The sequence below is a fragment of the Saccopteryx leptura genome, chromosome 2, assembly GCF_036850995.1.
Source record: "Saccopteryx leptura isolate mSacLep1 chromosome 2, mSacLep1_pri_phased_curated, whole genome shotgun sequence".
In the NCBI taxonomy this organism is placed as follows: domain Eukaryota; kingdom Metazoa; phylum Chordata; class Mammalia; order Chiroptera; family Emballonuridae; genus Saccopteryx; species Saccopteryx leptura.
Window position 1 is genome coordinate 332,890,993 of NC_089504.1, and position 25,118 is coordinate 332,916,110.

General features: G+C 44.7%; 1 protein-coding gene across 2 annotated transcripts in view; it reads left to right on the plus strand.

Moving 5' to 3' along the window:
* CRK (CRK proto-oncogene, adaptor protein) overlaps positions 1 to 25,118 on the plus strand; it is a 49,562-nt gene that overhangs the window by 21,636 nt on the left and 2,808 nt on the right. Inside the window, exon 2 of one of the 2 annotated variants that reach the window (XM_066363555.1) lies at positions 844 to 1,379. In XM_066363555.1, the coding sequence (XP_066219652.1) occupies positions 844 to 1,379 (536 nt within the window). The remainder of the gene's footprint in view (positions 1 to 843; positions 1,380 to 25,118) is intronic. The other variant, XM_066363556.1, reaches the window with a different exon arrangement.

Here is a 25,118-nt window from a genome sequence, read left to right on the forward strand (position 1 = left end):
TGTTCTATCATGGCCTTCTGTTCCTTCTCTGCTGCGAGTGGCAGTGACTGACATCTGTCTTCCCAGGGAGTGTTTTACTACAAAATAGGATTTGTTTACTATGAGGAGAAAGAATTATTTTTTCTGATTAAGTAGTGACTAAATGGTTTTGTTTTTTAGAGAGTCAGAGAAAGGGATAGATAGGGACAGGCAGGAATGGAGAGAGATGAGAAGCATCAATCATCAGTTTTTCATTGCAACACAGTTGTTCATTGATTGCTTTCTCATATGTGCCTTGAGCGCGGGCCTTCAGCAGACCGAGGAACCCCTTGCTCGATAACAGCAACCTGGGGTCCAAGCTGGTGAGCTTTTTGCTCGAGCCAGATGAGCCCGCGCTCAAGCTGGAGACCTCGGGGTCTCAAACCTGGGTCCTCCACATCCCAGTTTGACATTCTGTCCCAGGGGTCCCCAAACTTTTTACACGGGGCCAGTTCACTGTCCCTCAGACGTTGGAGGGCCGGACTATAAAAAAAACTATGAACAAATCCCTATGCACACTGCACATATCTTATTTTAAAGTAAAAAAACAAAACGGGAACAAATACAATATTTAAAATAAAGAACAAGTAAATTTAAATCAATAAACTGACTAGTATTTCAGTGGGAACTATGCTCCTCTCACTGACCACCAATGAAAGAGGTGCCCCTTCCAGAAGTGTGGTGGGGGCCGCATGCGTCCTGCGGGCTGTAGTTTGGGGACCCCTGCTCTATCCACTGCACCACCGCCTGGTCAGGCTAAATGTATGTTTTCATCACCAGTGTAATACATCTTTAATAATATCCTGCTCTATTTTTTTTTTCCAGGGGTGAGCCCTTCCAGACTCCGAATAGGAGATCAAGAATTTGATTCATTGCCTGCTTTACTGGAATTCTACAAAATACACTATTTGGACACTACAACGTTGATAGAACCAGTTTCCAGATCCAGGCAGGGTAGTGGAGTGATTCTCAGGCAGGAGGAGGCAGAATATGTGCGAGCCCTCTTTGACTTTAATGGGAATGATGAAGAAGATCTTCCCTTTAAGAAAGGAGACATCCTGAGAATCCGGGATAAGCCTGAAGAGCAGTGGTGGAATGCAGAGGACAGCGAAGGCAAGAGGGGGATGATTCCAGTCCCTTACGTGGAGAAGTATAGACCTGCCTCCGCCTCAGTATCGGCTGTGATTGGAGGTAACCAGGAGGGTTCCCACCCACAGCCACTGGGTGGGCCGGAGCCTGGGCCCTATGCCCAACCCAGCGTCAACACTCCGCTCCCTAACCTCCAGAATGGGCCCATTTATGCCAGGGTAATCCAGAAGCGAGTCCCTAATGCCTACGACAAGACAGCCTTGGCTTTGGAGGTACATAATGTGCAAAATATAGAAAGAAGAGATCTGCTACAGGGTCTCCCTTTCAGACCTCTTAGAGCTTTGTAGGAATGCTGAGTTCAAGCACCAGCATTGTGATGTTGTAGATGTTGAACCATTAAGTACTGATTTTGGTATTTAATGTTTGATTTTCTCTTTATAGAAAACTTTTTGGAATGAGTAAGCTTAAAACTGTATAACTGAATGTTCTGATTGATCTATTAAGCATAGTTTGATTACTTTAATAATACCACCTGAATTCACAGAAATTAACCTATAGTATTTTTTCTCATCTATATTCTAATTTATTTCTTTTCTTTCTATCATTGTCTGAAATAAGGTGGGTTCACAAAGATTCGAGCATTATAAGTAGTTCTATCAAAGCACTTAAATGGGATTTTCCCACAGAAACTTACTTTTTTACTTTCTGGGCATGGGGTTCCTTACTGTACTGTTGATTGATTGTGTTCAAGTAAGAATTCAGGAGGAAGGAATGCCTGACCAGGCAGTGGCACAGTGGATAGAGCATCAACCTATCAACCTGGGATGCTGAGGACCCAGGTTTGAAACCCTGAGGTCACTGGCTTGAGCATGAGCTCATCTGGTTTAAATGCGGGCTCACCAACCTGATCACGGGCTCGCTGGCTTCAGCGTGGGATCATAGACATGACCCCATCGTCACTGGCTTTAGACAGAGGTTACTGACTTGAGCAAGGGGTCACTGGCTTGACTGGAGCCCCCTGGTCAAGGCACATATGAGAAAGCAATCAATGAACAACTAAGGTGCTGCAAGTATGAGTTGATGCTTCTCATTTCTTATCTCCCACCCCCCCCCCCCGTCGTTAAAAAAACAACAAACAAATTCAGGAGGAAAAGTGAAATATAGTGCAAATATGAAGAGACACACTCCCAAAAGTAGCAATTCAAGGAGCCGCAGGTTTATTTGGTCTTTGTTGTATAATGCATTTAGCAGCCAAGAAGCCAATACCTCCTGAGGAATAAGTTAATTGCCTTTATCTTCGGTAAAACATCTTCTCTGGCAAACCATTGCATTGTGTTTATTCCTTTATTCCTCTCTTTAGACACTCATAACTTTGTCTCTTCCCTCCCTTTGCCTTCCTCTCTCCCAACCTCCCCTCTCCCTTTCTGAATTATGGAGAGCTAGTGCTTCAGCATAAAAGCTGTACAGAAGAGGCATGCTATTACATCTTTCAGAGTCTGCTGATACTATAACTTGAATGTAAGCAAGTAGCTTTCATAAGCACAGGCTGAAGATATGCAAGCACAGATTAGCTGAGAAGGGGCAAAGTATATTCTTATAAACTGAAATCTCTAAATTTTGTTTTCTTTGGTCATATTTGTACATTGAAAAGTAAGAGCTGCCCTCTAAGTAGAAGTGTTGTTAGTGCATAGAATACGCTAGAATTTATGTGAACCAGTCTCTGTTTTTCTTTTCTGGATGCAAAGGAGGGTTAGTTGAGTTATACAGATTTGAGTGGAAACTGTGTTTTTGAACTGTATTCTTTGAGACCTGAAAGTATCATGTCCCTGCTTTGAGGAGAAATAAAATGTATGTTGTTGAGGCTTCACAACTTTTTCCCACTTAGGGTTTGGAAGTTTAAAAAAACACAAGTTTCTTTCGATCCTGACTCTCTCTCCTTCCCTCTCTCTCTCTCTCTCTCTCTCTTTTTCTCTGTTCCCCTTCATCCTCTCTCTCACTAAAATCAATAAATCTGGTGTGAATGAATTAACATTAAAAAAAAAAGTTTCTAGCATTATGCTTTTATTTAAATTTAGATGATGGTACAATAAATTAAAATTAATAAAAAATTTTTAAAAATTTAGCCTGGCCTGACCTGTGGTGGCGCAGTGGATAAAGCGTCGACCTGGAAATGCTGAGGTCGCCGGTTCGAAACCCTGGGCTTGCCTGGTCAAGGCACATATGGGAGTTGATGCTTCCAGCTCCTCCCCCACTTCTCTCTCTCCGTCTCTCCTCTCTCTCTCTCTCTCTCTCTCTCTCTCTCTCTCTCTGTGTCTCTCCCTCTCCACTCTAAAATGAATAAATTAAAAAAAAAAAAAATTTTAGCCTGACCAGGCAGTGGCGCAGTGGATAGAGCGTCAAACTGGGATGCGGAAGACCCAGGTTCAAGACCCCGAGGTCGCCAACTTGAGTGTGGGCTCATCTGGTTTGAGCAAAATTTCACCAGCTTGGACCCAAGGTCGTTGGCTCCAGCAAGGGGTTACTTGGTCTGCTGAAGGCCCACGGTCAAGGCACATATGAGAAAGCAATCAATGAACAACTAAGGTGTCTCAATGCTCAACGAAAAACTAATGATTGATGCTTCTCATCTCCCCGTTCCTGTCTGTCTGTTCCTGTCTATCCCTCACTCTGACTCTCTTTCTGTCTCTGTAAAAAAATAAAAAAAATTAAACAAAAATTAAAAAAGCTTTTAAAAAAAATTTAAATGATGGCAACATTTAACACTGTACTGTGCACATGATAGATGTGACTTGACATTTATTGCAGACCTTGTTAGCATTGGGCTGGAGTGTGAAAATAGCATTCATAGAACAAGCCAGCTAACACCAGGAGAGAATAGATGGCACTTTAAATTTGCTTCCCATCTGCATTTTTCTTTTCTTTATTTTTTTTGATTTTGTGAGAGGAGGCGAGGCAGAGACAGACTCCTGCATGTGACCTCACCAGGATTCACCCAGCAAGCTCACTAGGGGGTGATGCTCTGCCCATCTGGGGCCCTTGCTCAGTTGCAACCAGAGCCATTTTTTAGCGCCTGAGGCAGACGCCAGGGAGCCATCCTCAGCGCCCTGGCTAACTCACTCCAATTGAGCCAGGGCTGCAGGAGGGCGGGACAGAGAGAGAGAAGTGAAGTGGGAGGGGTGGGCAAGCAGATGGGCGCTTCTTCTGTGTGCTCTGACCGGATATTGAACCCAGGACATCCACACCATCCACACGCTGGACCGACACTCTACCATTGAGCCAACCGGCAGGACCTGTGTTTCCTTTCTGAATTGTTTTTAAAGATGCCTGCTTCGATTAGAGGCTTTAGTGCTTAGAAGTGGTTGAGCTTCTTTCCCTGCTGTGAAACAAAAATTCTGTGAAATAAAGACTTAAGTAGAAAACTAGTTTATGATTTCAGTAAGTTTTCTTTTTAAGATTTTATTTATTCATTTTAGAGAAGGGAGAGAGAGCCAGAAGGGAGAGCTCGAAGTATCAACTCCTATATGTGCCTTGATAGGTAAGCCCAGGGTTTCGAACCTGCAACCTCAGCGTTCCAGGTCGACGCCTTATCCACTGCACCACCACAGGTCAGGCAGTTGGATATTGGTTTTGAGCCACATTTGTTGATTCCTGAAGATGGCTCCTTTCAAGTCAGAACAAATTCCCCGAAGTATAGTTTTAAGACATCACATATAATTAAAAACATTGTTAATTTACCATCATAGACTTCTATAGCTGGAAAGGACGTCTTAGTTATTCATTATATGAAAAAGACTGTTTAGACAGATTTAATGGATTGTTCAAATTAGTTGGAAGATGAACTCAGATCTACCTTAGTGCCTTTTCTGCCGTACCCAAATTCAGTCTGTGATTGCTTTATAAGCGTGCTGCTGCCCTCCTCGGTGCAGGTTTTATGTGGGTTCACTGATGGCATATCCTCAGTTGCACTATCTGTGCAGGGAGGCACAGTTCTCCTTTCCCATTTCTGGATTTTTTTTTTCCTTACATTGATTTTAGTGAGAGAGGAGGGGAAGGAGAGGCACAGAGACAAGAACATCAATCTGTTCCTACATATGTCCTGACCGGGGATCAAACTGACAACCTCTTTGCTTCAGGATGATGCTCTAACCCAGTGGTCCCCAACCTTTTTTGGGCCACGAACCGGTTTAATGTCAGAAAATATTTTCTCGGACCAGCCTTTAGGGTGGTACGGATAAATGTATCATGTGACTGAGACAAGCGTCAAGAGCGAGTCTTAGACGGATGTAACAGAGGGAATCTGGTCATTTTTTAAAAATAAAACATCGTTCAAACTTAAATATAAATAAAACGGAAATAATGTAAGTTATTTATTCTTTCTCTGTGGACCGGTACCAAATGGCCCATGGACCGTTACTGGTCCGTGGACTGGGGGTTGGGAACCAGTGCTCTAACCAACTGAGCTATGCAGCCAGGGCTCCCATTTCTGGTTTTTCATAGGAGCTATGCCTCATCCCTATAGAGAGGAGACTGAAAGATAAGATTAGGAGACTCTGGCTTTCTAACCTTTGGATTCTGATTAAAAAAAGACAATAACATTTATTGATGTATTTGACCCCCTATAAATCCAGATTTGTGGACCAGCCAGGTAAGGTTTTTTTATTAATTAATTAAAAATATTTATTTAAAGGCCCTGGCCGGTTGGCTCAGCAGTAGAGCGTCGGCCTGGCGTGCTGGGGACCCAGGTTCGATTCCCGGCCAGGGCACATAGGAGAAGCGCCCATTTGCTTCTCCACCCCCCCACCCCCTCCTTCCTCTCTGTCTCTCTCTTCCCCTCCCGCAGCCAAGGCTCCATTGGAGCAAAGATGGCCCGGGCGCTGGGGATGGCTCCTTGGCCTCTGCCCCAGGCGCTAGAGTGGCTCTGGTCGCGGCAAAACGACGCCCCGGAGGGGCAGAGCATCGCCCCCTGGTGGGCAGAGCGTGGCCCCTGGTGGGCGTGCTGGGTGGATCCCGGTTGGGCGCATGCAGGAGTCTGTCTGACTGTCTCTCCCCGTTTCCAGCTTCAGAAAAGTACAAAAAAAAAAAAAAGAAAAGAAAAATATTTATTTACATCACATTTATTGATTTTAGAGAGAGAGGGAAGGAGACAGAGAGAAAAAAGAGAGTCAGGAACAGTGATCTGTTCCTATATATGTGCCTTGACTGGGAATTGAACCAGTAACTTCTGTTCACGGGCCGAAACTTAACAACTGAGTTATGTGGCCAGGCTGGGCAACCAGGTACCTTTAAGTGGAATTTTACACTTCACTTGAATTTTTCAATTAATTAGAATTATTGCATTTTATGCATGTATTCTGAAGGGTTTGTTTTTTTCTTTTTTAAAAAAGTTGTGGTTGATAAAACAATAGAATCATTATATTTTAGAATTGGGCAGGACCCTAGAGATACCATATTAGACCAGCAGTCTTCAGACTTCTCAATGCCATGAATTCCTAGGACGTGGCTGGGGAGAGGGGAAAGCTGCGGATGCAGTGCTCTGGGTTCCCTTTCCTTCTTAACCCTTTGAGTCGTCAGTAGTTTTCATGCTCGCTGACCCCTGGGAGTGAGGGGTTTTTTTTTTTTTTGTTTTTTTCCAAAAAATAAAATTAGTTCTAGTTACAGTTTTATTAACTTAAAATCATGTTTGTTTGATAACCAATTTATGGCAACAATAAGAACATATATTTGCCTTTTTTTAATGTTGCCTCACACATGTGTGATCGTACTCTGGATGGTCAGGAAGCATGACGACGTGCATGAATGTTTGTACTATTTAAAGGGTTAACCAAAGTAACTCTGGTCTGTTTGTTTGTTTATTTTGATTTTACATAGAGAGGAATGGGGAGGAAGAGAGAGGAAGAGAGAAACACTGATTTGTTTTTGCACTTACTATGCATTCATTAGTTGACTCCTGTGTGTGTGTCCTGACTGGAGATTGAACCTGTAGCCCTGGCATATCCGGGTGATGTTTCAGCCAAACTGAACCACCTGGCCAGGGCCAGTAACTCCGTTTTATTTATTTATTTATTTATTTTATTTTACAGAGACAGAGAGTCAGAGAGAGGGATAGATAGGGACAGACAGACAGGAACAGAGAGAGATGAGAAGCATCAATCATTAGTTTTTCATTGCGACACCTTAGTTGTTCATTGATTGCTTTCTCATATGTTCCTTGACCGTGGGCCTTCAGCAGACTGAGTAACCCCTTGCTTGAGCCATCAACCTTAGCTCCAAGCTGGTGAGCTTTTTGCTCAAACCAGATGAGCCCACGCTCAAGCTGACAATCTTGGGGTCTCGAACCTGGGTCCTTTGCATCCCAGTCCGACGCTCTATCCACTGCGCCACCGCCTGGTCAGGCATTGTTTTATTTTATTTTATTTATTTATTTATTTATTTTATTTATTCATTTTTTTAGAGAGGAGAGGGAGAGACAGAGAGAGAGGAGAGTCAGAGAGAGAAGGGGGGAGGAGCTGGAAGCATCAACTCCCATATGTGCCTTGACCAGGCAAGCCCAGGGTTTCGGACCGATGACCTCAGCATTTTCAGGTTGACACTTTATCCACTGCGCCACCACAGGTCAGGCTGTTTTATTTTTTTAAGATGTTTTATTTATAGATTTTAGAGCAGCGGTTCTCAACCTGTGGGTCGCGACCCCGGCGGGGGTCAAACGAGCAAAACACAGGGGTCACCTAAAGCCATCGGAAAATACATATTTATGGTTTTAGGCGACCCCTGTGTTTTGGTCATTCGACCCCCGCCGGGGTCGCGACCCACAGGTTGAGAACAGTTGTTTTAGAGAGAGAAGAAAGGAAAGAACAAGAAACATCCACTCGTAGTTGCGTATGTGCCTTGACCAGGCAAGCCAAGGGTTTCAAACCAGCAACCTCAGCATTCCAGGTTGATGCTCTATCCACTGTGCCAGTAACTCTGTTTTTAACTGTGTTATAGATTAGGGTCTAAGATTTTTTTTTTTTAAGAAAGGGTTTTTGTTTGACAAAACAAAACTATGTATGAAATAAAAAAAACTGCTCACCCTGGCCGGGTAGCTCACTTAGAGTTGTCCTAATACACTAAGGTTGTGGGTTCAATCTACAGTCAAGGCATATGCAAGAATTAACCAGTGGGCCCTGGCTGGTTGGCTCAGCGTGTGGAAGTTCCAGATTTGATTCCCAGCCATGGCACATGGGAGAGATGACCATCTGCTTCTCCCTGCTCCGCCTCCACCTTCTCTCTGTTCCCCTCCCTCAGCCATGGCTCGATTGATTTGAGCACCTTGGTCCCTGCACTGAGGATGACTCCGAGGAGTCTCTGCCTCAGGCACTAAAAATATAGCTCAGTTGCAAGCAGCCCATGGTGGGCAGAGCATCAGCCCCAGATGGGGGTTGCTGGTTGGATCCCAGCTGGGGCACATGTGGGAATCTTGTCTCTGTATCTCCTCTAGTCTCACTTAAAAAAAAAATAAAAAAAGCCTGACCTGTGGTGGCGCAGTGGGATAAAGCATAGATTTGGAACACTGAGGTCGCTGGTTCAAAACCCCAGGCTTGCCTGGCCAAGACACATATGGGAGTTGATGCTTCCTGCTCCTCCCTTTCTCTTTCTCTCTCCCTCTTTCCCTCTCTCTCCTCTCTGAAAATTGAATAAAGTCTTTAAAAAAAAAAAAAAAAGAATCAACCAGTGAATGCATAAATAAAGGGCACAACAAATTGCTTTCTCTCTCTCTCTCTCTTCCTCTCTCTAAAGTCAATTAAAAAAAATAAAAGGTGTCCAGGAACCACCTGCACTCACCTTTAAAATGGAAGTTTCCTGTGTGGTGTATTTGCTTTGACCAGAGTCCCCACTGGAATATAAATTACTAGATATTTCCTCTTTTCCCATCTACTAGATTTCTCTAGTAGGGATGAAGGCACTGGAAAGAAGGGGTTCATTCGGGTTAACAACCAAAGTGGGGGCATTCCTCTGCATATTCTAGTTCTTTGGATTAGTTACTCATATTCTAGGGGAATATAACTGAACAGACAGATACTATCTGTTCTATCCTAGAGCTCCTGATTAAGAATTAAGACAGATTTTTTTTTTTTTAATTAAGACAGATTTATTTATTTTTTATTTTTTTAAGACTGATTTTAAACATGCGGAAATCCTGAGTATTTTAGAGAAGTAGTACTGGAAAGAAAACACTAGAATAGTGTATAGGCATCTTTCATTTTTTTATCATAGATTTTTGTTACATGGCTCCTTGGAAGCTAGAATAGTGATGAATTTTATCTTGTAAGTTGTAGTGTTAAAGTTTATTTTATACCTCTGTAGACTGTCCAAAACAATCTTTAAATACACTAATTATCTATTCTCTGATTCAACTTGGCATTTTGCCTTTGATAGGTAATACTTCAGAGTAACCAAGGAGCTTCTCTAGTGTTCCAGGCTTGCACCTGCTCTTCAGGATACAGATAGGGAAGTTGTAAAGTGTTTTGAGTTCCTGATTATATGTAGCAATGATTATATCAACTCCACATCTCCCCACATGGAACCCTAAGAAACATAAGTTGGTAAGACTAATTTTTTATTATTTTTTATTTTTCCGAAATTGGAAACAGGGAGGCAGTCAGACTCCCACATGCACCCAACCAGGATCCACCCGGCATGCCACCAGGGGGCGATGCTCTGCCCATCTGGGGCATTGCTCTCACAACCAGAGCCATTCTAGCGCCTGAGGCAGAAGCCATAGAACCATCCTCAGTACCCGGGCCAACTTTGCTCCAATGGAGCCTTGGCTGTGGGAGGGGAAGAGAGAGACAGAGAGGAAGGAGAAGGGGAGGGGTGGAGAAGCAGATGGGCGCTTCTTCTGTGTGCCCTGGCCGGGAATCGATCCCAGGACTCCTGCACGCCAGGCCGACGCTCTACCACTGAGCAAACCGGCCAGGGCCAGTTGGTAAGACTTCTTGACCTGTGTATGGAAAATAGGACTGAAGATCCCATTTCCCCCTTTATTAACAGAAGAAAAAAAAGAAACTGGAAGGTAAAAGAACATGAGCGGCGTGTCTTTGCTGTGTCCAGTTTGTCTTTTTCTGGTATTGTAGATATATGTATTGTTCATTGAGACAGGTGTCTACTGTCCCTTTTCCTTCTGTCCTGTTTGGATAACTTCATTTCAAATCATAGACTCTCAATGGGAAGAGATTTTGGAAACAACCAATCCAGCCTCAGACATTGAAGGCAGGCCCTCTGGTATCTGCATAGGTGATTTTTAAACACATGTTTGAATATTTACACTTTTGTGGAACTCAGTATCAACCACAACAGTGCAGTCCAGAGGTCCCAAACTTCTTTGGTGTATAGTACCCATTGTGTCTCAGTACTATTTCACTTGCCCCAAGCCAAAAGAAATATCTAACAGTTACATTTATTAAGTAGGTATGTTCAAACAACTTAAATATTTATATCCTAATAATTAGTACCTATTTTGAAAATATAATAAACAGAATTGAAATAAAACAGTATTTTAATTTTACCTTAAATAACTGCAGTTACTGCCTGACCAGGCGGTGGCACAGTGGATAGAGCGTCGGACTGGGACGCAGAGGACCCAGGTTTGAAACCCCGAGGTCACCAGCTTGAGTCCAAGGTCATGGCTTGAGCAAGGGGTCACTCAGTCTGCTGTAGCCCCACAGTCAAGGTACATATGAGAAACCAGTCAATGAACAACTGAGTAGCTGCAAGGAAGAATTGATGCCTTTCATCTCTCTCCATTTCTGTCTGTCTGTTCCTCTCTCTGTCTGTCTCCATCACACACAAAAAAACTGCAGTTACTTAACTAATGAGATGTGTACACCTATTAGACACTGAACAATTTCTTAAACTTGGGATCATATTGAGCACTACCTCCCTCATTTCCTTTTTTTTAGAGAGAGAAGAGGGGAGGTAGTGAGATAGAGTCCTGCAAGCACCCTGACCTGGATCCACCCCAGCAACCCCATCTGGGGCCGATGCTCCCAACTGAGTTATTTTAGTGCCGGAAGCTGGTGCGGGACCAACTGAGCTATCCTCAGCGCCCAGGGCTTACGCTCGAACCACTGGCTGCAGGAAGAAAAGAGAGAGAGAAGGGGGAGGAGAGTTGGAGAAGAGAAGCAGATGGTTGCTTCTTCTGTGTGCCCTGACCAGGAATTGAACCCAGGATGCCATATGCTGGGCCAATGTTCTCTATTCACTGAGCCAGGCAGCCAGCACCCTCATTTCTTGTTCCACATTTATTTTCATAAAGTACTTGTTTTTTTATCATAGTAACTGCCAAAACCTAGCTTCGCAAAGATAAGGCATTGTTGAAAGGAATGTAGTATGATCTAATAAATCAACTGTCTTCAGCTAAGTAGTTCACCTGGCATAACAGATATTTGGTATTGCCATATTTCTGTCAAAAATTTAAAATATTTCTTGTCACCCCTCTGAGTTTGGTACAGTGCCTCTGACACTGTACAATCTGGGACCCTCAGATCTAGTTCATTGCATTAGTTCTTTATGTCTAGCTAAAATGTACTGATTATATGTAATTATCTCCCTGCTTCTCACCAAGAGGATAGGAAACTTGGTTTTAGGTATTATCAGTTGTTGAGCTAGAGATCTTTTCTGACTTGAACTAGAACCAGGGTAAGACTTCTATTTTCAAGGATTTGGTGCGCAGCTTTTTCTTTTCTCCTGGTTAACTTAACAGTTAAATCTGAAAGACCAACTTTCTACCAATACCACCCATTTCAGTCCATCTCTGAGGCAAGTGAATCATGAAAGCTGAATTGTTTTCACTTGTTTCCATTGGTATGCTAGACTGTAGATGGGCCCTAAATATTACTTATTCCTTAGACCAGAGATCTGCAAGTTCTTCAGCAAAGGCCCACATAGTCTTTGTCACAACACTTCATCTTTGCTATTGTAGCAAGAAAGCCGCCTTAGCCTGACCAGGCAGTGGTGCAGTGGATAGAGCGTCGGACTGGGATGCTGAGGACCCAGGTTCAAGACCCCGAGGTTGCCAACTTGAGCGCGGGCTCATCTGACTTGAGCAAAATAAAAAATGCTCACCAGCCTGACCTGTGGTGGCGCAGTGGGATAAAGCGTCGACCTGGAACGCTGAGGTTGCCTGTTCAATACCCTGGGCTTGCCTGGTCAAGGCACATATGGGAGTTGATGCTTCCTGCTCCTCCCCTTTCTCTCTCTCTCTCTCTCCTCTCTGAAAATTGAATAAATAAAATCTTAAAAAAAAAAAATGCTCACCAGCTTAGACTCAAGGTCGCTGGCTCAAGCAAGGGGTTACTCGGTCCGCTGAAGGCGCGCGGTCAAGGCACATATGAGAAAGCAATCAATGAACAACTAAGGTGTCAAAATGAAAAACTGATGATTGATGCTTCTCATCTCTCTCTGTTCCTGTCTGTCCCTATCTACCCCTCTCTTTGACTCTCTCTCTCTGTCCCTGTATAAGAAAAAGTAAAAAAAAAAAGAAAGAAAAGCCGCCATAGACAAAACAAATGAGCTTTCTGTGTTCCAGTAAAACTATTTACAAAAACAGGCAGCAAGCTGGATTTTGCTCATGGGCCATAGTTTTATGATACCTTCGGTTGTAGTTTCCTTAACTTTTTTTTCTCCTTCAGCCAAATCTTTCAATATTTATCAAGTGTATACTTTAGTGTGTTTGAAAATGTTTGATGACAAGGCCCTTGTATTCCACTCCTGTAGTTGCTTTTCCCTGGCTTTATATAGATTTGTGTGTGTTTCCTGCCCTGAGACCAATGGAATCCTGCAGCAAGCCTGGATCAAAAGAACGCTAGCAATTGTTGATGGTTTTCCTGTTAGATAGAGACAGAAACTAGAAAAGCAGTTACCTTAGGTTACACCAGCAAAGGAGGCCAAAGTTCCCTGATGTCTCCTGTTGAGCGAATACCAATAATTAATGCCATTTAGGTTCGTTTCTTTCTCATTATCACTGGAACTCATTAGTGAAGATAAACTGGGTAATCTTTTGCTCCTGGACCAATTGTAGATTTGACTGTAGCTGTACCAAATGGTGATTTGCCTTGGGCATTACACAGAGCTCAGGAAGAAACCACTCTGCATCAGGGTCCCTGGTAGTGAAGAAACAAGTACCCACATTTAGTCCTCTTTGCAGATCACAGCAGCATTTACTTGCAGACTTGCTTCTAAGGATGTGGTGCAGTATTAGGGGGCTGAGGAACTGATTAGTTAAACACTAAAACAGTACCTCAGTGGTGAAAGAATTATCAGTCTCATTTACAAGGTATGAGGTCTACCTCATAAAAAGTTTAGCCCTGGCCGGTTGGCTCAGTGGTAGACCATCGGCCTGGTGTGCAGGAGTCCTGGGTTCGATTCCCAGCCAGGGCACACAGGAGAAGCACCCATCTGCTTTTCCTCCCCTCCCCCTCTCCTTCCTCTCTGTCTCTCTCTTCCCTTTCACAGCCGAGGCTCCATTGGAGCAAGGTTGGCCCGGGTGCTGGGAATGGCTCTGTGGCCTCTGCCTCGGGCGCTAGAATGGCTCTGGTTGCAGCAGAGCAACGCCCCAGATGGGCAGAGCATCGCCCCCTGGTGGGCATGCTGGGTGGATCCTGGTCGGGCGCATGCGGGAGTCTGTTTGACTGCCTCCCCATTTCCAGCTTCGGAAAAATACGGAAAAAGAAAAAAAAGTTTAGTTGCCATGTGGTGATTCAGGTCTTTTTTTTTTTCTTCAAGATGGTGTTTGCAGATTTTATATTTTTATTTATTGATTTTTACACATTGATACATTGTTTCACTTATTTATGTATTTATGCATTCATTGGTTGATTCCTGTTTGTGACCTGACCAGGGATCGAACCCACAACCTTGGTGTTCTGGGATGATGCTCTAACCAACTGAGCTACTGGGCAGGGCTGTAAAGTCTTTCCTGTACATTGATATGGATATTAGGATTTCCCCCCATCTATAATTTGAATTTTGAAACCAGTAATGTTAGAACTGAGGTTATTGGCACTTACTGTTGAGCATTACTTTTTGTCTTAAAAATTGTAACATGGCCCTGGCCGGTTGGCTCAGTGATAGAGTGTCGGCCTGGCGTGCAGAAGTCCCGGGTTCGATTCCCGGCCAGGGCACACAGGAGAAGTGCCCATCTGCTTCTCCACCCCTCCCCCCCTCCTTCCTCTCTGTCTCTCTCTTCCCCTCCCGCAGCCGAGGCTCCATTGGAGCAAAGATGGCCTGGGTGCTGGGGATGGCTCCTTGGCCTCTGCCCCAGGCGCTGGAATGGCTCTGGTCACAACAGAGCAACGTCCCGGAGGGGCAGAGCATCGCCCCTGGTGGGTGTGCCAGGTGGATCCTGGTCGGTCACATGCGGGAGTCTGTCTGATTGTCTCTCCCCGTTTCCAGCTTCAGAAAAATACAAAAAAAAAAAAAATTGTAACACATCTGGGGCAAGTATTCGATTTTGCTTTCTTTGACTTTTATGTAGTACACCAAGCTTCACACTCTTAGGCATCCCCCTCATCCTCCTTAGTCTGGCCTTCAGGAATTCTGCTTTAGTGAGTTATTGCCCAACAGGTGGAGGAACATGCATTCAGAAATGTGTCATGTTTCTGACTTGGAGAAAGAACTGCAGTTAATACAGCACCATTTTCTTTCTTTTTTCTAAATGTCTTTAATTCATTTTTTAGAGAGCAGATAGAAAGAGAAGGGGGGGAGGAGCAAGAAGCATATATGCCTTCACCAGGCAAACCCATGGTTTTGAACCAGCGACCTCAGCATTCCAGGTCAACGCTTTTATCCACTGCACCACCACAGGTCAGAATATATAGTACCATTTCTTAGACGGATCTGTGCTCTCCTACACTTCCCAACCCTAATTCCCCAGGGTTGACAACCACCCTTTCTTCTGAACTGTTGAAGCACTACGGCCTCATGTGGTCTCTAAGGATAGTCATGTTGCCTTTGAGGATTGTCTACTTGACCCCAGAAGTCTCCATGTTGTTTGACTATTTCAGGAGGAAGACCCCCACAGGGTACAAAGGGTTATTTAATTTATTTTATTTTATTTTTTGTATTTTTCTGAAGCTGGAAATGGGGAGGCAGTCAGACAGACTCCCGCATGCGCCCGACCGGGATCCACCCAGCACGCCCACCAGGGGGCGATGCTCTGCCCATGGCGGGGGAGCGTCCGCTCTGCCACAACCAGAGCCACTCTAGTGCGTGGGACAGAGGCCACGGAGCCATCCCCAGCGCCCGGGCCATCCTTTGCTCCTACGGAGCCTCAGCTGTGGGAGGGTTAGAGAGAGACAGAGAAGAAGGAGAGGGGGAGGGGTGGAGAAGCAGATGGGCGCTTCTCCTGTGTGCCCTAGCAGGAAATCAAACCCGGGACTTCCGCACGCCAGGCCGACGCTCTACCACTGAGCCAACCGGCCAGGGCGGGTTATATAATTTTAATAAAGTCTTCCTCGACATATTTGTACTTCAAAGCCACTTTGAGCAGGTTAATTAGCCCAGTTGAGTGCTAACAACTTTGTTATTTTTTTATTCTTTTTTTTTTAAGACTTTATTGACTTTTAGAGAAGAGACAGAGAGAAAGGAGAAGTAAAGAAGCGGGAAGCATCAACTCATTGTAGTTGTTTCTCGTGTGTGCCTTGACTGAGCAAGCCCTGGGTTTCGAAAAGGCAACCTCAGCATTCTAGGTCGATGCTTTATCCAGTGCACCACCACAGGTCAGGCTGTGTTTTTTTTTTATCCATTTAAAGCTCAGAATGGGCCTGACCAGGTGGTGGTGCAGTAGATAGAACATTGGCCTGGGACACTCAGGACCTGGGTTCGAAACCCCAAGGTTGCCAGCATGAACACGGGCTCATCCGGCTTGAGCGTGAGCTCACCAGCTTAAGCGTGGGTCGCTGCGTTGAGTGTTAGATCATAGACATTAACCGATGGTTGCTGGATTGAGCCCAAAGGACACTGGCTTTAGATCAAGGTTGCTGGCTTGAGCAAGGAGTCACTGGCTCAGCTGGAGCCCCCCAGTTAAGGAACATATGAGAAAGCAATCAATGAACAGCTAAGGTGCTGCAACAAAGACTTGATGCTTCTCATCTCTCTCCCTTTTTGCCTGTCTGTCCCCCACCCCCTCTCTCTCCCTCGCTAAAAAAAAAAAAAAAAGAATGGTTTCAGTAATGGCATAGATTTTCTTTCACCCCTTGATGTTTGGGCTTCTCTGCCAAGAGCCTAAAAAGATTTTGGATTCCAGAATATGGTGATTTTTCTGAGCCAGCCTCTGTAGGGCAAAATCAGATGGCTCTAATGTCCAAAGGTCTAATTTGCACATAACCCCCCACCCCCAGTATACTGCCTTGGCCCTGGCCAGTTGCTCAATTGGCTAGAGTGTTGTCCTGAAATGCCCAATGTAGCAGGTTTGATACCTGGTCAGAGTACACATGGAAAATGAGCAATGAATGCATAACTAAGTGGAATAACAAATGAATGCTTCTCTTTCCCTTCAGCTTTCTCTCCTTCAGTCTCTCTGAAATCAATAAAAATTAAAAATATATATATACTGTCTGACCAGGTGGTGGCACAGTGGATAGAGAGTTGGACTGGGACATGGAGGGCCCAGATTTGAACCCCCGAGGTTGTCAGTTTGAGCGCAGGCTCACCAGCTTGAGCTCAGGGTCACTGGCTTGAGCGTGAGTATCATGGACATGACCCCAATGGTCGCTGGCTTGAACCCAAAGGTCACTGGCTTGAGCAAGGGGTCAGTCGGTCTGCTGGAGCCCTCTGGTCAAGGCATATATGAGAAAGCAATCAATGAACAATTAAGGTGCCACAATGAAGAATTGATGCTTCTTATCTCTCTCCCTTCCTGTCTGTCTGTCCCTCTCTCTGTCTCTGTCACAATATATATATAGAGGAACCCCTACTATTTCTCCTTTTGAACTCTGAAGGAAGAAAGGTCTGAGGGTCAGATCAGCAGGTCTTGCCCTGCTTGTGGAGAGCTGGTTGGTTCTGTGATACTGACAGCAAGGGGCTAGACTGGTCCATAGTTCAATCTGCCTTTTACTTAGAGCTCTGTGGGATATGATTTGTGATGGCACTTTGAATTCTTATAAATAAAGATAATATTCAGAGAAAAGAGAGATGTTAATACCTAGATTTTCGTATCAAGTAGAGTGTGGGGCTTAAGGATGTATCATGAGGAACCTAAAAAAACTGGATAAACTATATAACAAACATCCTTGCCTTACCAGGCGTTGGCACTTGTGGATAGAGCATCAGACGGGGATGCGAAGGACCCAGGTTCTAAACCCCGAGGTTACCAGCTTGAGCACGGGCTCATCTGATTTGAACAAGGCTCACCAGCTTGAGTCCAAGGTCACTGGCTTGAGCAAGGGGTCACTTGCTCTGCTATAGCTCCCTGGTCAAGGCACATATGAGGAAGCAATCAGTGAACAACTAAGGTGCTGCAAAGAAGAATTGATGCTTCTCATCTCTCCCTTCCTGTCTGTCTATCCCTCTTTCTGTCTTTCTCTGTCTCTGTCACAAAACAAAATCAAAATCCTTTTCTTGACACTTTTTATTTAAATATATTTTTTTAAATGTGTATTGTATTGTCCTTAGAGTGGAAGGGAAAGACGGAAAGAGACAGCATCTACCTGCTCTTGTATGTTTTCTGACTGGGGATCGAACCAACAACCTCTGCGCTTTGGGACCATGCTCTAAATGAGCTATCTGGCTAGAGCACCTTTTTTTTTTGTTTGTTTGTTTGTTTGGTTTTTTTGGTGGGCCATCACCTTTAATCCTAGCTTGCACCCGGCGGGCAAGTAAAAACACACACTGGGCTCCAAAACCCACTCATTCAGTGCTCACAAAGCTACTGACTTATCCGAGTTTCCTAGAATCAAAGGTCTCTAGCTCACCACTTATTCACCTCTGTTCCCCATCTCCTTTTCTCTGCACAAACTGGCTTTTCCTTCAGCATTCCACCATCTTGGCTGCCTCTCCTGGCCTCCTCCACATGGCCTTTCTCTGCTCTGCTCTCTAATGCTAATCTCAGGAACCAAGAGAGCAAGCTCCCGTTCTGCCCCCATTTTATAGTGTAGAAATCAAAATCTTTAATCCAATATACAAAATAGGGAGGTCTTTAACACAAAGTCACTTATCAGAGACATGATGGGATTGCACCACCCCACATCAAAAAGGCTTAGTCCTAAAACCAAGCCCTAGGCTACAAGGATCCTGCCTGCCCACAGCCCGCCCCCAACACACATTAATATCACCTGGGCGACAGGCTTCCATGTGGGCAGTGCCATCTTTAACAAAGTGAGCATAATATATTTTATCTGCCCAACAATCCACCCCTATGCTCACTTTACTACCCACAATTTACATCACTGGCATCCCTGTGCAAGGAAATTAGGCACATTACACAAATTACAACAACATGGCAAATCATACAATTTCAACAATTACAAGGTACATTTCACCAATATCTGAGCACTTTGCCAAAAGCGCAAAATGTCCTCAGCCTTCTTTCTAGCCATGGGAAAAACTTCCCGGGGCAGGGGTGTGCTTCCAGCAAAGCCACCTCCCACCCCCATCAGGGTATTTCACATTGTCCAAAATCCGTAAGTCCTTCTAACAAAGGAGCCAGGGCCTACTTCGGTCGTAGTCCGGGAAATCAGTCCATGCACATGGGGCGTCAGCCACCCCCCCCCCCCCATCCCTGCCGTCCTGGCAGGTCTTACACTGTCGAGGCTCTGCTCCCGGCTCCCCTCTCGCTCCTGGCACTGACTCCAGGCAGTCACATGATGCCGGTGCCGCTTGCTCTCTAGAGCACCTTTTATTTAGATTTGAAGTCATTTGGTAAAATGTACTGAATATAAGTATACACCTCACAGTTTATATGCACACCGAGTAACCCCTTGCTTGAGCCAGAGACCTTGGGTCCAAGCCAGTGAGCTTTTTGCTCAAACCAGATGAGCCTGCACTCAAGCTGGCAACCTCGAGGTCTCGAACCTGGGGCCTCAGCATCCCAGTCTGACACTCTATCCACTGCACCACCACCTGGTCAGGCTGACCTTGTGGTTTTGAACCTGGTTGACATTCTATCCTCTCCACCACAGCCTGGTCAGGCCCTTGCATGTGTTTTTAATATCAGTAAAGTGATGGATTCAGATATGACACCTGTTAGGGTGTCATCAAACAGCTTCTTAAAAGAAAATTGGCTTCATTATCCCCATCTGGAGGGGAACTTGATATGAGTGGCCATTTAGATTTTTTTTTTTGTATTTTTCTGAAGTTGGAAATGGGAAGGCAAGTCAGACAGACTCCTGCATGCGCCCGACCAGGATCCACCTGGCACGCCCACCAGGGGGCAGTGCTCTACCCATCTGGGGCGTCGCTCTGTTGCAACCAGAGCCCTTCTAGCGCCTGAGGCAGAGGCCACAGAGCCATCCTCAGCACCCGGGCCAACTTTGCTCCTATTGGAGCCTTGGCTGCAGGAGGGGAAGAGAGAGACAGAGAGGAAGGAGAGGGGGAGGGTTGGAGAAGCAGATGGGTGCTTCTCCTGTGTACTCTGGCCGCGAATCGAACCTGGGACTTCTGCACTCCAGGCCGACGCTCTACCACTGAGCCAAACGGCCAGGGCAGATTTTTGACATAAGCATATACATCCCCTTAAATGTTTTCTTAAGTGGGGGATTTATATTGTTCTGAGTCCAGCCACCAGTATAGCATTTAGTATGACATGAGTGTTTTGAGAGCTAGTACAAATAGATATTAAAAACTGGAGAAATGGTCCTGGCTGGTTTGCTCAGTGGTAGAACATTGGCTCAGTGTGTGGATGTCCCAGGTTCAATTCCTGGTCAGCGCACACAGAAGCGCCCATCTTCTGCACCCCTTTTCCCCTTTCTCTTTTTCTCTCCCTTTCTCTCTTCCCTTACTGCAGCCATGGCTTGATGGGTTGACAGAATTGGCCCCTGGTGCTGAGGATGGCCTCCCTGCAGGCGCTAAAAATAGCTCTGTTGCCGAGCACTGGAGCAAGGCCCAGATGGGCAGAACATTGCCCTTAGTGGACTTGCTGGGTGGATCCCAGTCCAGGAACATGTGGGAGTCTGTCTCTCTGCCTCCCCTCCTCTTACTTAACTTAAAAATAAATGGGGGGAAAAAGTGCTGCAGTTGATAAAATTGACTTTAATTGCCTGACCTGTAGTGGCGCAGTGGATAAAGCGTCTTATCTGGAACACTGAGGTCACCGGTTTGAAACCCTGGGCTTGCCTGGTCAAGGCATATATGGGAATTGATGCTTCCTGCATTTCCCCACCTTCTCTCTCTCTCTGTCTCCTTCTCCCTTCTCTAAAATTAATAAATAAAATCTTTAAAAATAAAAAATAATTGACTTTAATATATAGCAAGGGGCTAGCAGCACAGGAGCACTGATTTTAGTAACTTACATGTGTGTGGGTATGTGAAGGGTGGGGAGTCAAGGGTAGCTGACATGTTAGATGTTAGGAAAATTCATTAATAGTCAAATGTTAAGGAGCTGATGCTGTGCATAGCTTCTTACAACACTGCAAGAGTTTTAAAGATGGGAACAAGTAAGATTAAGTTTGAACATTAGAATTGGGGATAAAGGAAGAAATCTTTCAGATTGATTTTACTATCAAGGAAATTTTCACTTGATATCCTGGTCTTCTTCTCCCCAAAGACTGTTTGAAAATCTTGACTTGTCATAGTTGGCCTGTTCAGATGTCAGGGACTTTGATTTGGAAGATTGCTGGGAGTAAACAGAACCCAGGAGTTGGCAGCTGATAGGGGATCAGATCTGTTTACCAGGAGGGCATGCAGTGTCAGTCTCAGTCCTTTCTTTCCTTACACCATCAGCCTTAATCTTTACAATATCGGCAGACTGAGCTCTTGCTTTTTCTCACTTTTTTATCTTATTCCTTGTTTCTTTGACATTTTCTGGTTTCCATTTCTTTTTCTCAGCATCTTTTTTTTTTTTTTAATTCATTTTAGAGAGACAGCAGGAGAGAGAGAGAGAGAGAAGGGGGAGGAGCAGGAACCATCAACTCCCATATGTGCCTTGACCGGGCAAGCCCAGGGTTTCGAACCCGTGACCTCAGCATTTCCAGGTTAACGCTTTATCCACTGCGCCACCACAGGCCTTTCTCAGCATCTTATGAGAGGTCAGGGCACACATGAGAAGTGACCACCTCCCTTTCGAGACCCCGAGGTCGCCAGCTTGAGCACGGGCTCATCAGGTTTGAGCAAAAGCTCACCAGCTTGGAACCAAGGTTGCTGGCTCAAGCAAAGGGTTACTTGGTCTGCTGAAGGCCCGCGGTCAAGGCACATATGAGAAAGCAATCAACGAACAACTAAGGTGCTGCAATGAAGAATTGATGTTTCTCATTTCTCTCCCTTCCTGTCTGTCTCTCTGTCTCTGTCACAAAATCAATCAATTAATTTAAAAAAAAAGTGACCACCTGCTTTTCTCTCCCTTCTTCTTTATCTCTTCCCTCCTTGCAGCCAGTGGCTCAATTGGTTTGAGTGTTAGCCCCAGGCGCTGAGGATAGCTTGGTTAATTCAAGCATAGGCCCCAAACAGGGTTGCCAAGTGGATCCCATTTAGGGCACATGCAGAAGTCTGTCTCTCTACCTCCCCTCCTCTCACTTAAAAATAATAATAATATTGTTAATTTATATAAAATACCCTTTGCAGCCTCACCTGTGGTGGTGCAGTGGGTAAAGTGTTCACCTGGAACATAGAGGTTGCTGGTTTGAAAACCTAGGTATGCCTGGTCAAGGTACATTTGGAAGGTGATGCTTCCTGCTCCTTACCTCTTTCTCTCTCTCTTTCTGCCTCTCTCTCACCCCCCCTCCCCCTCTCTCTAAAATATAAATGAAGAAAAAACCCCTCTATAGGCCCTGGCTAGTTAGCTCAGTTGGTTAGAGCATTGTCCTGAAATGACAAGGCTGTGGGTTCAATCCCTGGTCAGGGTACATACAGGAAGAGCTTAATAAATCCTGGTTACTGATGGCTAAGGATGGCTCCATGGCCTCCCACCTCAGGTGCTAAGATAGCGTGATTGTCAAGCAAAAGAGCAGCAGACCAGATGGGCAGAACATCACTCATTAGGGGGCTTGCCGGGTGGATCCCAGTTGGGGCACATGCGGGAGTCTGTATCTCTGCCTCCTACCTCTCACGTAATAAAAAAAAGTAATTCCTAGTTATTTTTTTTTTTTAATTTTTTTTTTTTACAGAGACACAGAGAGAGAGAGAGAGAGAGAGAGGGATAGACAGGGACAGAGAGGAACAAAGAGATGAGAAGCATCAATTATTAGTTTTTTATTGTACATTGTGACATCTTAGTTGTTCATTGATTGCTTTCTCATATGTGCCTTGACCAGGGGCCTTCAGCAGACCGAGTAACCCCTTGCTGGAGCCTGCAACCTTGGATCAAACCAGATGAGCCCATGCTCAAGCTGGCGACCTGGGGGTCTCAAACCTGGGTCCTCAGCATCCCAGTCCGACACTCTATCCACTGCACCACCACCTAGTCAGGCTAATTCCTGGTTATTTTTATTTTTATTTTTTAATTTCACTTATTTATTTTCTACAGAGACAGGGAGTGAGTCAGAGAGAGGGATAGACAGGGACAGACAGACAGGAACGGAGAGTGATGAGAAGCATCAATCATTAGTTTTCCATTGCATGTTGCAACACCTTAGTTGTTCATTGATTGCTTTCTCATATGTGCCTTCATCGCGGGCCTTCAGCAGACCGAGAAACCCCTTGCTGGAGCCAGCAACCTTGGGTTCAAGCTGGTGGGCTTTTGCTCAAACCAGATGAGCCCGTGCTCAAACTGGCGACCTCGAGGTCTTGAACCCTGGGTCCTCTGCATCCCAGTCTGACACTATCCACTGCGCGACCGCCTGGTCAGGCTAATTCCTGGTTATTAATAAAAGAAACCACTTGTATACTCAGACTCAGATGTTGATCATTAAAAGATAATTCTAAATGCCCTAGCTGGATAGCTCGGTTGGTTAAAACATTGTTCCAAAACTCAGAGGTTCACCGTTCAATCTTGGATCAGAGCACATACAGAAACAGATCAATGTTCCTGTCTTTCTCTTTCTCTCCCCTTCCTCTCTCTAAAATCAATATATAAAAAAATAAAAATGATAGTTATAAGTTCTTTAGTCCAGTGATATATTTTGCATTATTTTTAAATATTAAACAAGATATTAAACAACCCATTCATCGGGCTGAACTTTTTTTATTAAAAAAAAATTTTTTTTTATCTTCTTTGTTCATTTTTATTTTTTTAAGTTACTTTACAGAGAAAGAGAGCCTGACCTGTGGTGGCGCAGTGGATAAAGCGTCAACCTGGAAATGCTGAGGTCGCCGGTTCAAAACCCTGGGCTTGCCTGGTCAAGGCACATATGGGAGTTGATGCTTCCAGCTCCTCCCCCCTTCTCTCTCTCTGTCTCTCTCTCTCTCCTCTCTAAAAATGAATAAAATAAAAAAAAATTATAAAAAAAAAAACAGAGAAAGAGAAACATTGATTTGTTGTTCCACTTATATTTATTTATTTATTTAGTTTAAGATTTTATTTATTGATTTTAGAGGATAGAGAAAGGCAGGGGTAGGGTAGCAGGAAGCATCAACTCATAGTAGTATTTGCTTCTCATATGTGCCTTGACCAGGCAAGCCGGGGTTTTGAACTGGCAACTTCAGCATTCCAGGTCGATGCTTTATCCATCCATTGTGCCACCACAGGTCAGGCTTTATATTTATTTTTTAATTTATTGATTTTAGAGAGAGGGGAAGCCAGAGAAAGAGACAGGATGTCAATCTGTTCGTGTATGTGCCCAGACTGGGGATCAGAACTGCAACCTTGCTATATCAGGACAACCTCTAACTAGCTGAACTAACCAGCCAGGGCTTTTGTTCATTTTTATTTTTTTCTGTTGACCTTGTCTTAGTTTTATAGCAAAATAGAGGTATTCAGACAATTCTTTTTTTTTTTTTTTTTTACAAAGACAGAGAGTCAGGGAGAGGGATAGATAGGGACAGACCAGACAGACAGGAACAGAGAGAGATGAAAAGCATCAATCATCAGTTTTTTATTGCGACACCTTAGTTGTTCATTGATTGCTTTCTCATATGTGCCTTGACTGCGGGCCTTCAGCAGACCAAGTAACCCCTTGCTCAAGCCAGCAACCTTGGGTCCAAGCTGGTGAGCTTTGCTCAAACCAGGTAAGCCCGCGCTCAAGCTGGTGACCTCGGAGTCTCGAACCTGGGTTCTCCGCATTTCAGTCCGGCGTTCTATCCACTGTGCCACCACCTGGTGAGGCGGTATTCAGACAATTCTTGATTGTCAAAACTTTATATTTGATGTTGCACCAAGAAGCTCTTTTATGACAGAAGCAAAAACATAATGTATATTAGTGAAAAGGTACCAAGTGGCATTGAGGGAGCAACAGTCTGTTGTTGGTACATGGTGGAGTGGGGGTGAGGGGCTGATGGGCGGTAACTTGCAAAGTAGAGGTTGCTAAAGAAGGTAGGGGCTTTGCAGGCAGCAAGGGAATTTTGAATTTTGACCTGTATCTGCCCAAATGGGGACAGCCTTGCCTTACGAAGATGTGAAGACTTCATTTTCTGGGACCAACTAAAGTATGTTTTCGGTGATTGTCTTCTGCTCTACGAGTAGTAACAGGCCAGAATATGTGTACTAGAGTGGGCTGAGTGATTGTGCTCCTGCTGTATTGGGGTGGGGGTGGGGTAGTACACAGGCTTCTTTCCCTAGGCCAGAGCCTGTGGGGCAGGCAAGAAGCTAAATGTAGTGGGTACAAAGAAAAGGAATAATTAGTTCACTCTAGGTGGGCTTGCTGATCAAAAGACATTTGCGATTTCCAAAAGTATCATTTTCTAGGATCCTTTCTATTTTCTGTATTTTGTGTTTCTTTCTGCACTGC